The sequence below is a fragment of the Balaenoptera physalus genome, assembly GCF_965194825.1.
Source record: "Balaenoptera physalus genome assembly, chromosome: 5".
NCBI lineage: Eukaryota > Metazoa > Chordata > Mammalia > Artiodactyla > Balaenopteridae > Balaenoptera > Balaenoptera physalus.
In genome coordinates this window covers 39,111,528-39,125,946 of record NC_138884.1, presented here as the reverse complement: position 1 = coordinate 39,125,946, position 14,419 = coordinate 39,111,528, and the positions used below count along the sequence as shown (strand labels likewise).

The following is a 14,419-nucleotide window of genomic DNA, read 5'->3' as shown; positions in this document are numbered from 1 at the left end:
CCTCAAGATTCTTTAGTGCCTTGACAACAGAAAACAAGCAGAGAAGCGGGGCCAAATCCAGAGCACGGGGTTGCTGAGGTTCTCAGGCCTGCAGCATTCGGGTGGGGTGTAGTTCACCGTGGCGGGGGTGGAGCACGCCCAACCTCGTCACCTGGGGCCCATGGGCCACCCCTTTAAGCAGGTCGCCCCGCGGGGTACTTCGGTCCTCAGAGGAGTGGTCACCCCCACTACTTGTCCTGGGTTTGGGCGAATAGGTTCCGTTCCTAAAAACGGCAAGTACTAAATAGACCCCGGAGGAGTGGGGGGTGGAGGGGTGAGGGGGGTAAGCATTGACTCTCCATTTGTGGAAAACAAAAGCCTTTGGCGGATTTTGATAACTTGCATGGATCGGAGGAGACCTGTAGGCCCAAGGGCCGGCATGGAGGGTAGAAGAGTCCGGGTTACTGAAGGCGCCGCCGGGCTGCACCACGTGCGCCCATCTCTCTGCGGTGGCACAGCGACCCGGGCGGGGGAGGCGCGCCAAGCATCTGTGTTCGAGCATTTGTCACACAGACAACGGTCCGCGCTCGCGTCCGGGCCTCGGTGAGAGGTTATTCTCTTCGTCTGCAATCTGCTCGTCTGGCTGGTGCGCCTGTCACACGCGCACGCGCTTGCCCGGGCGCTAACGAGCGGCGGAAGGGAAAGGGAGCGGGCCGCGACCCCGAGGTGGGGGAGGAAGACGCAGCCTGTGCAGGGTGAGGTCTAGGCTGGGTGGCGCGGGTGCGTGGAGGGGCTGCGACCCCGGAACCAGGCAGGCCCGAGCGCGAAACTAGGCGCGGCCGAGATGGAGCCCCTAGTGCGGCTCTCGACGCCCCCTGGCGGCCAGGGAGGTGAGGCAGCGGGTTCTCGAAACAATGCGTCCGGCCGCGCGGGCCCCAAGGGCTCCTGGGGCCCCAGCCTCTCTCCGGTGCACGGCTGCGCACCGCCTCGAAGCAGCCCGACCGGCTTCGGGCTCCTTGTGCCCCGGGCTCCTTGACCCCCGAGGGAGTCTGAGAAGCGGAGGGGACCCAGGGGAAGGCGTTGGGGCTGGGGGCGGTGGAGGCGGGAAGGCCCTCATCCCAGCCCCGGGCCCAAGTCCTAGCATCTCTCAGAGCTCAGGCTCTGATTAGCTGCTTGGTTCGGTGTGCTTCCGTTTTATTTGAGGTTTATTTTCAAAGTAGTTTGTACTGGGGAGCGGAGCTTTTAGGCATCTCAGTGCTTCAGTTAGACACGAAAAGACCCAGGACCCATTCGGCGGAAGAGCGGCCTTTTGCTGCCGCCCCCGGCCCTTCTCCTGCAGAGCACCAGCGTCAAAGGAGACAAGACGCAAGCTGGGGTTTTAAGGACCTAGATTATTGGGTCAGAATCAAAAGATACCCTCCTTCCAGGTGGCGATTTTCCTGGTGGGTTCACGGCCAGGATGGGGTAAGAGAAAACACTAAGTGGGCTTTCGCCATCCCACGTTAACCCCTTCCTCTAAGTAGTGGGACCACAAAGCTAGCTGGGCGACTTGGGCCTGGGGGGCCGCCAAGGCCAAAGCATCTTCCGGAAGGAGGGAAATAGAGACGCTGCGGACGGAGCCCACTGATGGCTCTAAGTGACCGGGAAGTGATAACAATGCGCCCACCTTCCATATGAAAGAACCTTGGAGCCTCGCTCTCCGGGGATTCTCTCTTCGGAGCTGCACCGCCAACCTGCGGGGAGGGGTGGGGGGGTTGGCTGAGAGGGAGGAGACGATCAGCTACAAGGGGAAACTCGGGGCGATTAGAAGAAAGGAGCCCCCCCCCCCCGACACACACACACCTTCCTCCTGCTGACACCCTAGTGCCGGTTTACAGCTGTGAACTTACAGTTTGGAATCCTCCAGGGCACGAGATCCCCAGCTCCGCGAGCGCACAGGCCCTCTGCCTGTTCGCCTCCGTACACCCGGTGCCCGCCGGCATATGTAGCATGAAGGAGCCGTCTCTGCCCAGGCTTCGTGGATGTCTAAGCAGGGCTTCTTCCTCTGCCCCCACCCCTTCCCAGCCTGCCCACCTGGGGCACTTTCTACCAGTCCCTTGTGCCGGGCACCAGCCTTTCCAAACCGTGCCCTGAGGGCACACACCCCTCAGCGCCCGCCGCCAGGGCCAGAGTGGATTAGGGCGCGTGGTGCCTTCGAGCCTTGAGTCAACCCGTTCCTTTAGGCAGGGAGGGCAGGTCTCTTCTCCCAAACCGGGAAATGGTGGGCAGTCGTGTGTGACTCTGACGAAACTCTGTAGAGGCGCTTCCACAATGGCCAAATTTTCTAGACTTACCCCAGCAAAATAACACCCCCAAGGTTTTATTGATATTTCCTTTTTCATGTAAAAGTTTTGCTCATACGACTCTACTTATGTAAATTCTGATATTTGGAAGGGCAGGCGGGAGCCACCGTACGGGCTGGGCCAGGCTGGGAACCGTGGCTGGGGGTCCGAGAGGAGAGCAACCAGGCCGAGACGGCCTCGGGCGGGCAGGTCCCGGGCGCGGGCCAGGGGCACAAAGGGCCGGCCGGCTGCTGGCTCGCGACTGCCCGGAACGCAGTTCCGCCCCGCAGCCCCGGGGCCCGAGCAGAAACTTCGTGCTGGGGTCAAGCAAACCCACGCCCGGGCCTCGCGGGGTCGGAGCGCGTTCCCTCAGGGACCTGGCGACAAGGCCGCTGGTCACGTCCCCCTGTCTCCCGCAGCCCGTGCTCCGCACGCTCACTGTTGGGGCGCAGCTGCCAGGCTGGTCTATTTGTTTGTTTGTTGTTTACAGCAGTCCTAGAGCGCGCGCTTGGCAGCATCCTCGGGGGCGGGGGGAACGGGGGTCGGTGGGGCGCAGCCAGAATTTCCTTCCAGGGAGCGCGTGAGGGGCATTCTCAACGGAAAACCAGACCCAGAGAGTAGTGACCAACCCTCCTCGGATTACTCTCCACTGGCTCCTCCCTCGCTCCCCCCCACCTCCAGATTTGCATAAAAAAGGCCAAGAAAACGCTGGCCGGGCCCCAGCAGTGGCTCACTCTGCTCCCCCGGGTCGGAGCCCCCTGGAGCTGCGCGCGGACTTGCTGCGCGGAGCCGAACGCAGAGCCCCTCGCCGCCGCAGTCCGCGCGCCCGGCGTCCCGGCGTTCCCACCGCCCGCTTCCCAGGCCCCGAGCCGCGCCGAGCGCAAAGAGCGGGCCGGGAAGAGCTCCGGCCCCTGCCGCCTCGCGCTTCCCCGCCTTGGCTCCCTCCGCCCCACCGGGGGTCGCGCGCCCACGATGCCGCAGGGTCCCGGCTCGCTGCTGCTGCTCGTCCTCGCCTCGCACTGCTGCTTGGGCTCCGCGCGCGGGCTCTTCTTCGGCCAGCCCGACTTCTCCTACAAGCGCAGCAACTGCAAGCCCATCCCGGCCAACCTGCAGCTGTGCCACGGCATAGAGTACCAGAACATGCGGCTGCCCAACCTGCTGGGCCACGAGACCATGAAGGAGGTGCTGGAGCAGGCGGGCGCCTGGATCCCGCTGGTCATGAAGCAGTGCCACCCGGACACCAAGAAGTTCCTGTGCTCGCTCTTCGCCCCCGTCTGCCTCGATGACCTGGACGAAACCATCCAGCCGTGCCACTCGCTCTGCGTGCAGGTGAAGGACCGCTGCGCTCCGGTCATGTCCGCCTTCGGCTTCCCCTGGCCCGACATGCTTGAGTGCGACCGTTTCCCCCAGGACAACGACCTCTGCATCCCCCTCGCTAGCAGCGACCACCTCCTGCCGGCCACCGAGGAAGGTAAGCCCTCCTCCTTATTACACACCCCCCCCCACCAGCTCCGCTAAGACTTTCCGGGGGTGTTCTCGCGGCCCCCGCCCCCCATCCCGATGCTTCCCCGCCGGGGGTGCCAGTCCCGGGCAGGGCAGACGCTCTCCTTGCCCTGGTGTGTCACCGTGACAAATCTGAGATACGCCCCCCCCCAAACACACACCCAAGTCTCTCATTCCCTTCCCGAGTTATAACAGTTGCTCTTTCTAAGGGACAGTTTAGAAGGGGGGTGGGGGGAGAAAACGTAGAACTGAAAGAGATCGTTCCCGTGTAGATACATGTACAATTCTTTTTGAAGATGCTAGCACGGGGGCCGCAACTGAGAGTGTTGGAAGTGGTCCTGCTAGGAGGAGTTGGCGGTGAGCACCCTGGCCAGAGCACGCTGGCCTCAGCCTCACGCAGCACGTTCTTACCACTGGGCAGGATTCTAGGCACGGGGACATTCCCTACAGGCACGATCGCCAAAATGTGCAAACAGATAGTCTTTTAAGGCGCTCTCTGTTCTTTGCCGATTTAGGCTTTGAAAATAAAAAGCAGGACTGGCTCATGCGTGTTGAAAATTGAGCATTGGTTGTAACTGCTCAGAGGTCCAAGAAAGAGGGCACAAAGGGAATCTCCAGGAATCATTTTTCTATCACTAATCAGCTTTTATCTTAGGAGTGGTTTTAATTAACTGGAGAAAATCGTGCAAAAGAGAGTTTCCCAAGTTTTTTAGAAAATAGAGGGGGAGTTCCTGTGCAGAAACCATCAAAGCAATGAAAACCTCATGGGCTCTTGATAGTCTTCCTGAAAGGAAAACATATACAATGTGTCTGAGCTGATTTAGGTCCCCCCGGGATGGAAAGGGGGCTTCCTAATCCCTTTCAGGGCTCCACCAGCATCTCCCTTTCCATCTCTAATTGTTTTCCTACAGCCATCATTAGTTAAAGAAAATGCAAAGTTGCTTAGCAATCTTTCCTGGCAGGCACCGTGAGTTTGCAATCATCTTATTGGTTAGATTTATAATTTATTGCAAATGTTTGGCATATTTCAAACATTTGTCCAACATATACCACAGACCAACCAACACAGGTTAGTAACATTTTATATACACTCCTAGAGCTCCTAATTGGAAAAGTTTCATTTTGTTTGAGACAGGGGAGTTAAGGGCAGTTTTATGTGTGTTGCTTTTGTTTTTATTTTTCACAGTCCCACAAACATTATATACTACATTTCTCCAAAAAGTCATTTCCCCCTTCAAAATAAAAGTTGACGTGTTTCAAAATCTGCTCTGCGCTTTTTCTTATTTGATAAATAACTTCTAAAATGAGTCATATAGTTCTTTTTTCCCTGCGAAAATGCAATTTCATATTAATGAAATTTCACCTAAATTTTAAAGACAGCATTAGTACATTTATAAGTGGGAGAAAATTAATGTTTTCTTTTTTCCCTTTTCCCAAGGAATCAGACTCTTTTAGAAGAGCCTTTAGCAGGCTCTCTCATGATTGTGCTAGTGCACCTTCCTGGGTTTGGTCAGATTTCAACTGGCTTCAGGAGAAGCTTTGGGTTTTTGTTTGTTTGGGTTTTGTTGTTGCTGTTGTTTTGTCTGTTTGTTTTTGAGAGTTTGAAACAGGCAAAGAGAGGCAAGAAGAATCTGCACCAGGGATGAAGATAACAGTGAAATAAATGCTGCTTAACTCAAGCACAAACTTGGCAGAAAGCACGAGGTGATACAGAACCATTTAGAGCAGGCTATAGTCATTAGCAAGGTGTGCTACCAAGGGGGAAGAACCCAGACGTGAGCCTTACATTGCTAGCCACCCCGCCCTGTCCAGACCTGAAAATATCTTGAAATGACTCCCCCGAGAGACAAGTCAGCTGAAGAGCCCAGCAGAGGCCAGGCTGCACCAGTGACCTGCAGCTGAGAAAGACGATCTTCTGGCCGTAGTTTGTGGTTGCTAGTTTTCCAAAATTCCTTAAGGGTCTTTTGGTGCTTTCTCCTCAGAGAGGCTTTGGGACTAACTTTTTCAGAGGCTGAGTTTGTCCCAGGAGTGGGAGGAAGAGTGAAAAGCTGCAGCCTGTCTCAGTTACCTGCGGCTGCACCTGCACACTCCACCAGGGCGCCCTTTGCTTGGGGAGTCATCATACATGAAACACAGCACGTGGGTATTTTTGCCTGTCCGAAAGATGGGAGGCATGGGAGACTGTCTTAGGAGTGAGTGGTTCTTCTTTTATAAATGAGGCAGAAGCTGGGGTCTTCCAGGACAATTGCTACTCTTGCCTGAATAAGCCCCTGAGTTGTTTACAAATGCCACCTGCTGTTTCATTTTAAGCAGACTTACTAACTTTTCATGTTTCTAGCTCCAAAGGTATGTGAAGCCTGCAAAAATAAAAACGAAGATGACAATGACATAATGGAAACTCTTTGTAAAAATGATTTTGGTAAGTAATACACCACCAACAACAAAAGTTTTCTTGCCCAGTACAACTGAAAGGTACAATTCATTAAGATGTTACTAGATAAAGTTTGGGTGACATATCATCACAGCTCATCTTTCCTTGAGCTAATCATCTGTGTTATCCTAGTTTCCTCCCTATGTAACTATCTTGTATCGAGTTGTATCTTTTTAGGTGAGAGTCATTGCTCTGTTAAGCAATAATCAAATAATGAGAATTGTTCACATTATGAATTTCCGATGGCACATTTTTCATTTCACTATGGCTTTTTCTTGCCAACAAGCATAATCTTGGACCATGTTCTCTTTTAGTCACTTAACATGTGTCCCAGGGATGGGAACATGTAAATATTAGCCTCAGCAAAACAGATTCAAGGCATGAAGTTGGCCAAAAATTGAAATTTACTCCAGTGCCAAACAGAGATATTTTTACGTTATTCATAACCCATGATGCTCTGCTTCCCATGTTCCACCATCAGTGAGTATATCCAAGGTACTGGTTAATAATATGTCAGGGAGAGTTTCCTTAAATTTGAAAAGAAACAATAAAGCTAGGAGTTTACTTTGGCAAGATACATGCAAGGTGCCGTGATGACAAGGTTCTGGAGCACAGTAAATAATGTGCGAGGTATGTTACCCAAGTTCCACAGCGTGTGGGTCACTCCCCTTAAGAAAGAACTATAAGAGGAAGGAGGGTTGGAGACTGTCCACCCAGAGCTCCAGCAGCACCTCATCTGTGTCCTCAGGCTTCCAAGGGGAGCAGAGGAGCCAGCTAGACACAGGATCAGTGCTGTGTTGGGGGAGGAGTTGGGAATGGCCAGGAACTTTGCCCAGATACCTGAGACATTCGTGTTTTCCTCCCATTCCAAGAGCAGGCACTTTTGGGTGTGTTTGAGGGGTTGGTATTTAAAAGTATTTATTCAGGCAGAAGGTTGAATTTACTGGTAAACAGATGTGGTCCCTGTTCTAGCAAACAATAACAGACTGTAACAGATCTGTATGAACACTTCTACATACTCAATTAAGTCCTGGAGACAGAGAAATCACTCCAGCGCCCACTGTGGAGGACTGCCCTCCCACCCTCTCCTTACAATTTACCAGCCCAGAAATCTCAGACCTGGCCAGGTCCCTGCAACTGGAAACAACCCAATCACTGCCCCTTACAACCCCAGGTGTCTTGCAGGAAGAGTCCTGGGCTTAACCTTAGCAGGTCCCGGGACAGCCGTAGCTATAGGAGAAGCTTCAAACAGCTGAGGAAGGGGAAAGGAAGGAGGTAACTCTAAGTCCTAGCCAGTCCTTCCCCTCAGTGAGAGCCACAGATGGATGATAGGGTTTCAAATGTCTATATTCTAATACATACAGCTCTCAGAGTAGGAGAGGGCCAGGCATGTTGGCAGCAGCAACCCTAAAGCTCCAGAGCCTTGCCCAAAACACGGTTCTTAGCTTCCATGCTACAGGATTTGATTAAGGACAAAATTTTTAAATATAATTTTAATAAAGTTTATATAAAAATGTATATAAAATATCATTTTCTTCTGGCAAGTTATGGCCTTTGCACCAGATTTAGTATAGATCTCTCTCCTGACTTCCATGAAAAAGTTTAGTGGGGCTCCAAAAAAGTTGAAATTAGAGCACATGCGCACACACACACATTACCTGCTTGCTTTGTGGCTTACCTTACAGAAGACCTCCTTCCTAAGGATGCTGCATCAAGACCTGGGCCAAAGAAATGTTTGTGTCTGTGTGTGTGTGTGTGTGTGTTCAACGTTCTCTCTCCTTAGAGGAGAGAGCCTTTCAAAACAACATGGAAATCATTACACTTAAGGTATCACACATGCAGATACCTCACAAGCTTTGTTTTCTATTTCTCCACATTCAATTTGTCCCAAAGGGGATAATGAACCTAAATTGTAGGGGGTGCGTGTTATACTGGTTTATAAGCAGTTCTCCACATCGCCTCTGTACTCTGGGGGAGTAATGAAAGGGTAGAAGGAACAAGGGTAGAAATCGGAATCATCCGTGAAAGCATGACACTCTCTCCACTGCACTTGGAGTACAGGGAAGATGGAGAAGACTTCCTTATTACAGTGGGGAAAGTACTGGTGAAGAAAGAATAGCCCAGAACTGCCTGCCTCTGAATGCAGTCTATTGTTGGAGCAGACAGTATCAACACCCCTGCCTCCTACCATGTGTGGCATCCCCGTTCACATCTTCCAGGGCAGGAAAAGTTATCTGAGGACTTTGATTCCCTATATTTGGTCCCAGCTGAAAACCCAGGGAGGAAATGTCTGAAGTTCTCCCATGGTAAGCTCTTGCAAAGTTGGTTATTTCATAGCTAGAGAAAGATGAGTAATAAATCTCCCCCCTTGTTAAAAGTGATGGTTCTTCTGATATTTGGAGCTCAAGAATGTCTAATTTGACCAGGAGAAATCTCACACATGCTCTGTCTGTGCTATGGATGAGACTCCCAGGTAACATTACAATCACTTCTCCCACCATATACCTTCCCCACTCCCAGCCCTTAGGCAGAGACCATAGGAACATGTGACATTGCCATGTGGCTTATCTCATGATAAACCCTGAGAGCTCAGTACTACAGCCCAGATGCGTATCAGACAAATAATGGTTGACCAAGTCCCAGTATCCTTGATTTAGCTGGTTGAGCCTCAGTCATTTCTTGGTTGACTAGAAAAGCCATGCTTAGTCAAATTCCCCTTCTGAGAGAGAAAGAAAGAAAGAGGAAGAAATTTCCAGAACAGTGATATACACAAAAAAACCTCTTCCTCTATTACTAATTTAAACAATGCATTAAACTCCATCAGAGTAAGGAAGTCACACCTGCATGTCATCTATATGGAACAATTGTTAATGTCACCAAGGGTCTGACGACACATTACAGTGGGCGTATTAATGCACCAACAAGGACAAGAAATTCGATACTATGCCTAAGAGATCACAGTGGTGTTACAGGAGGAGGTTTGGGGACCAGAGTTCTGAGAATTAGACTTTGCCAGGGCACAGCCTAACTGGGTGACCTCATGTTAAGTCACTAAACTTCTCTGGATTTCAGATTCTTTGTGTACCAAGAAGAGATTTTAACTGGATGATCCCTTCCAGCCTTAAAATTCTATCCTTTCCCTGCCTTCATGGAGTCTTGAAATTTAATTCCAGCATGTATGTTTGTAGGGTTGTCTTTCCCAAAGCGTACTGTTCATGACTATAAAATGTGTCTTTTATCGTAAACCACTTACTTTTGGTCTTAGCATTCTAATGAGTCTACATATCCATCTTGGAAACAGTACATATATGATCTGTAAACGCCTTGGCCTCGGACAGGCAAATGATAGCATATGAGGATGAGGTCTTCAGAAAAACACTTTTACAGCTAAACATGTTGTGCTCTTAAAAAGAGTCTTGGCTATTTTTTCTCTGAGTTACTTTACCAAATCAAATGCAGCTGTAAGATCAATTCTCCTTCCCTGTAGTTTGTTCTCTAGAAAACAATGATTTTGTGATATAATTTCCTTACAGGTTTGTCCAAAAACCTCTCCGACGTAATAAATTGAGTTTAACGTTTACGGCTACAGAAGGATCGTGTTTCACCTAAGAGTCAGGCATTTCTTTTCATGCTGAAGTTTCCAATAGGGGAAGTCATTTGTCAAGGAGAGCACACACCACAGGCAGCCTACGTACAAACACAAGAACACAAGGGCAAGGAAGAAAAGTCAATTGAGTCCCCGCAAAGAAAGTTTTTAAAGGATGGCTGGTTTGAAACAAAGTGCCTGACAAACCCTTTGAGGCTTTAGAAATGGAGCCACCTGCTGCCCTCAGCTCCCAACCCCCTACCCGCAGCCCCTGACTGTCCCATCAGCCCTGGGAAGCTCTTCTTCCCTCTCCCAAGCCGAGTCACAAATATGCAGTGGGATGTGTTCCCTCCTTATCACTCTGTCCTCTCTTGTCTTCGTAGCACTGAAAATAAAAGTGAAGGAGATCACCTACATCAACAGAGATACCAAAATCATCCTGGAGACCAAGAGCAAGACCATTTACAAGCTGAACGGTGTGTCCGAGAGGGACCTGAAGAAGTCGGTGCTATGGCTCAAAGACAGCCTGCAGTGCACGTGCGAGGAGATGAATGACATCAATGCGCCCTACCTGGTCATGGGGCAGAAACTGGGCGGAGAGCTGGTCATCACCTCTGTGAAGCGGTGGCAGAAGGGGCAGAGAGAATTCAAGCGCATCTCCCGCAGCATCCGCAAGCTGCAGTGCTAGTCCCGGGGCCACCACCCGGGCTCTGCTGACCCTTCCCACTTCTGCTGTGGGACCTCAGCACTCATTTCCCAAGCACAGTCCCTGCAGCTCCAGCCCCAGCCTGGAGCGGCTTCCCCTGTCTTTTGCACGTTTGCACCCCTGGCATTTTCTGAGTTATAAGGCCCCAGGAGGCCTCAGGAACAAATAGTTGTTTTCACATAAAGGAAAAACCCACCCAAATCTTGTAGAAATCTTCCAACTAATAAAATCACGAAGATTTTTATGAAGTTTTAAAATAGCTCACTGAAAAGCTAGTTTTGAATACGTGCAACTGTGACTTGGGTTTGATTTTTTTTTTGGTTGTTTGGTTTGGGTCAACCGATTTTCACTTTCTGCTGAGGTTGCCATAACGTGCAAATAGCTTTACTTTTCTCTGTGGCCCAAACTTTCACTTTTCTGTGTGGGTCCAAAACCCAGTTGAGATAAAGCTGGCTGTTATCTCAACTTCTCTCTCAGCTCCAGCCTAACACTCAGCACCTAAGTCTTATAACAATTCACCTGTCATTTTACATCCCTGTTGGGAACTTACAACTCTAGCATGTATTGCATTTTGCATTTCCAGGTAGAGTACTCCCATTTATAAAAACCACATTAACCACCGTAGCATGAGTTCTTCAAATAAAGGGCAAGACAGACTGATGTTATGATTGACCCGAGTACTTTAAGCTTTGTTTAAAACATTTTTTTTACTTAATTTTGCAAATTAAACCATTGTAGCTTACCTGTAATATACATAGTAGTTGACCTGAAAAAGTTGTAAAAATACTGCTTTAACCAACACTGTAAATATTTCAGATAAACATTATATTCTTGTATATAAACTTTACCTCCTGCTTTACCAACTCCTAGTCTTGTGTCTTGTCTTCTTCTTGGGAGGAACTGGGAAGGGAGCTGAACAAGAGCTGTCACCTCCTTTGTCCTGAGGCCCAGCCTTCCCGCAGTTTGAAGTGCCCGTTTCCTCTGTGACTCAGAAAGTGCCTTTCCCCACACCACCCCTCACCCGCTCCTGCCTCCCATCTCACTCAGCTTTTACCACTGCGGACCCTGCCGGGAGGCAGGGATGGGCAGGCTTTTGTCTGGTCTCAGCAGTCCCGCAGCAGCTCCTCGGGACACTAGGCTTAGCCTACGGTTCACAAGCTTGACAGTTGTGCTTTTCATTTCTGCAGATTTTTATAATGAAAAAGAATCACCATTGCAAAAATGTTCATTCTTTCCCCACTTCAACTCTAATGCTCAGCTAAACAGAACCATGATTTGAAGAGTAGCCATTGGAAGGCAGAGGGTAGGGAGGGGATGGTGAAAAAACAGCATGAAGGTGAGAAGGGCATCCATCCACAAAGCGTCCATCCAAACGCTTCGTTGTTCTATTTTAGGAGCCTCCAGAGAAATTCTATTAAACACACGAGGAAACAGGCTCAGAGGGGTTAGGTGGCGTGGACCCACTGCCACAAGGTAGAGTCAGAGCTAAAACTCAGGCCTTTCAGATGACAAATTCTATCTTCTATTTAATCCAGGATGGATTATAGGAACAGGGTGGCACTCATCTATTCAACAAATACTCATTGGGCATCTGCTGCATGCCTGGCCCTGTTCTAAGTGCTGTGGACATGTACATCAGTCCTTGTTCTCATGGCGTTTACATGAGAGGGTGAAAGAAAATAACCACAATTACAATTATATATTTACAACTGATAAGTTACATGAAGTATAAGGACAGGTAATACATGAGAGCAACAGAGTGTCCTCAGCAAATCCGAAATTTTTAGTGGTGTTCGTGTGAAGACTTTATCTGATAGCATTTTGTTGATTTAGTTTAAAAGTTTCCTGAACATACAGCCATGATCTCTCTACAGCGCTTCAAGCTCTTCTAGCTCCAAAAGTCAATAGAGCCCTTTGCCTACCTGAGCTGCACAATTCCTTTCATCTTTCTATGGATTACCACCTGACTCTGCTTCTCACCGATTCCACAAACTCATGGCACAACCCTCTTCCTAAAAGGCACGCATGGACTGGAAGAGGGACATTCATGATCAAGGCCATTACTCATTGTAAACATTTGAAACAGGAAGCTAGGAACCCTGGAAAAGGCGAGAGAGAGAGAGAGAGAGAGAGAGAGAGAGAGAAGATAAAAGACAAAAGAAAGTAGACCAAGGATTTAGGAATTAGAAAGTGAAAATAGGTACAACACATCCAAAAGTAGTGGAAAGAAACAATTTGGAAGAAACTGACCTGTCTGAATGCCCCCTCTCCAATCAAAGCAAAAGCCACCTGCCTGTGTTAAGGGATGCAAACTCTCCAGCTCTGGAGAGCTTGTTAATGCCAGACACAGCCTCCTTTGGTCATGTTGTAAAGAAGTGGCAGAGGCATCACTCCCGTGCCTGCATCCTGCATTATGGGCCTCTCTATGGACTATCCAATCCCCACACAAATCTTGTTCCCATCTTTGGCAAGCCTATAAGTCAATGAGACATGTTTGGACAGAGCAGGTAGGTTTTTGGTTCACTTTTCATTCTGTTTTATTGTTTTCTTTTGCACGATGATTCTAATATATATGTGGCTCATTTTTGAAATAATCATGACTGTATTCTTAATTAGTTTTTCAACTATTAGATTTCTTTCATAGGCAGATAAAAACACAAATGTTCACCCATTATTGGAAAAAGAAAGCAAGCAATCAGAAGACATTGGATTTCTGAGTTTCCTAAGATGATTCGTGACCTGTTAATAAACTGCTAAAATGCCCCAAATAGGAGATCAGGAAAGTTTAGAGATATAAAAACTACACATCTACTACACATGTAACTCCTCTTCCCTTTCCTAAATAACCTGAGAAATGAGTTGTGTACAAGAACACATTTATAAGACTTTTGGGGCAACATTTCCTAAGTGTTCAAAAGCTCTGTCTACGTGCACTGAAATTCATAGAGTTAAAAAAGATCCATTTTATCTAACTGCACCCTCCAGTCTTCATTCCCTATTCTGTCATCAAATGATAATTTGATTTTTTACCTTTCAAATCTTGTTTACTACCAGGTTTTCAATGTTCTTGATGGCGGGAGGGGTCACCTTGGAAAGCAAGTCCAGGCATATGTATCCTGCATGCAGTCACTGCCTCTGGATTATGAAACAATGTAATTTTTGCCCATGAAACTTGTTGCACAAATACACATTAATTCATTAACCCAGCAAAGATTTTCTGAGCACCAACTATCACCATTGATGTATTCACTCTGTATTCACTCAATAATAGGTAGTGAGTGCTTACCCACATGCCAGGCGCTGTTCTAGGTGGTGGATGCACAGTGATCCTGCCCTCCTTCAGCTTCTATTCTAGAGTTAGAAATTGTGTTAGGCACTGAAGATAGACGGATCCTTCCCAAAAGGAACTCTCAATCCAGTAAGGGAGAGAGGCATGCAAACAAATAATTCCAACATGCTGGGTTAAGAAGGAGGTATGCACATGCCCAGGGATGGCATAAAGGAGAGAGTGGATTAACTCAGGTAGAAAATAGAATGTTTGGTTCAGGTCGAACTCAGGTAAAGGTGCTTGCAAGGAGAGAATTTTCACTGAGTTGTACCAGAATATTTTCTAATAGGACAGAGCCCTAGAAATTAAGTATTTATCATCAGTTTTACATATTGACCAAACAACATTGTGCAATTATCGTGCTGAAGGTATTTTTCTAGACACTACAAATAAACCTGGCATAAGGCTCATTGCCTTTATAATCAATAAAATCCCCACATCCTCAAATTACAAACAAATGAATTCACATTTAGCTCAGAAACAAAGAGCAAGTGAGCATGATAAAATATTTCTTAAAGCTGTCCATGATTGTCCAGAGAATAATGCAGATAGGTGCTAAAAAAAA

General features: G+C 48.5%; 1 protein-coding gene across 1 annotated transcript; it reads left to right on the top strand.

Moving 5' to 3' along the window:
- Positions 1–3,000: 3,000 nt before the first annotated feature.
- On the top strand, positions 3,001–11,389 carry SFRP2 (secreted frizzled related protein 2). Its single transcript, XM_082463582.1, has 3 exons — positions 3,001–3,771; positions 6,142–6,222; positions 10,204–11,389. The coding sequence occupies exons 1-3, from the start codon at positions 3,273–3,275 to the stop codon at positions 10,506–10,508; spliced, it is 885 nt and encodes a 294-aa protein (XP_082319708.1). The 5' UTR covers positions 3,001–3,272; the 3' UTR covers positions 10,509–11,389.
- The last annotated feature ends 3,030 nt before the right edge of the window (positions 11,390–14,419 follow it).

Bases quoted from the DNA above. Each gene is read 5' to 3' on its own strand.
- SFRP2 (XM_082463582.1), top strand. From the start codon at position 3,273: ATGCCGCAGGGTCCCGGCTCGCTGCTGCTGCTCGTCCTCGCCTCGCAC. The intron at 3,772-6,141 runs GTAAGCCCTCCT...TCATGTTTCTAG, and splicing joins CCTGCCGGCCACCGAGGAAG to CTCCAAAGGTATGTGAAGCC. The intron at 6,223-10,203 runs GTAAGTAATACA...TTGTCTTCGTAG, and splicing joins TCTTTGTAAAAATGATTTTG to CACTGAAAATAAAAGTGAAG.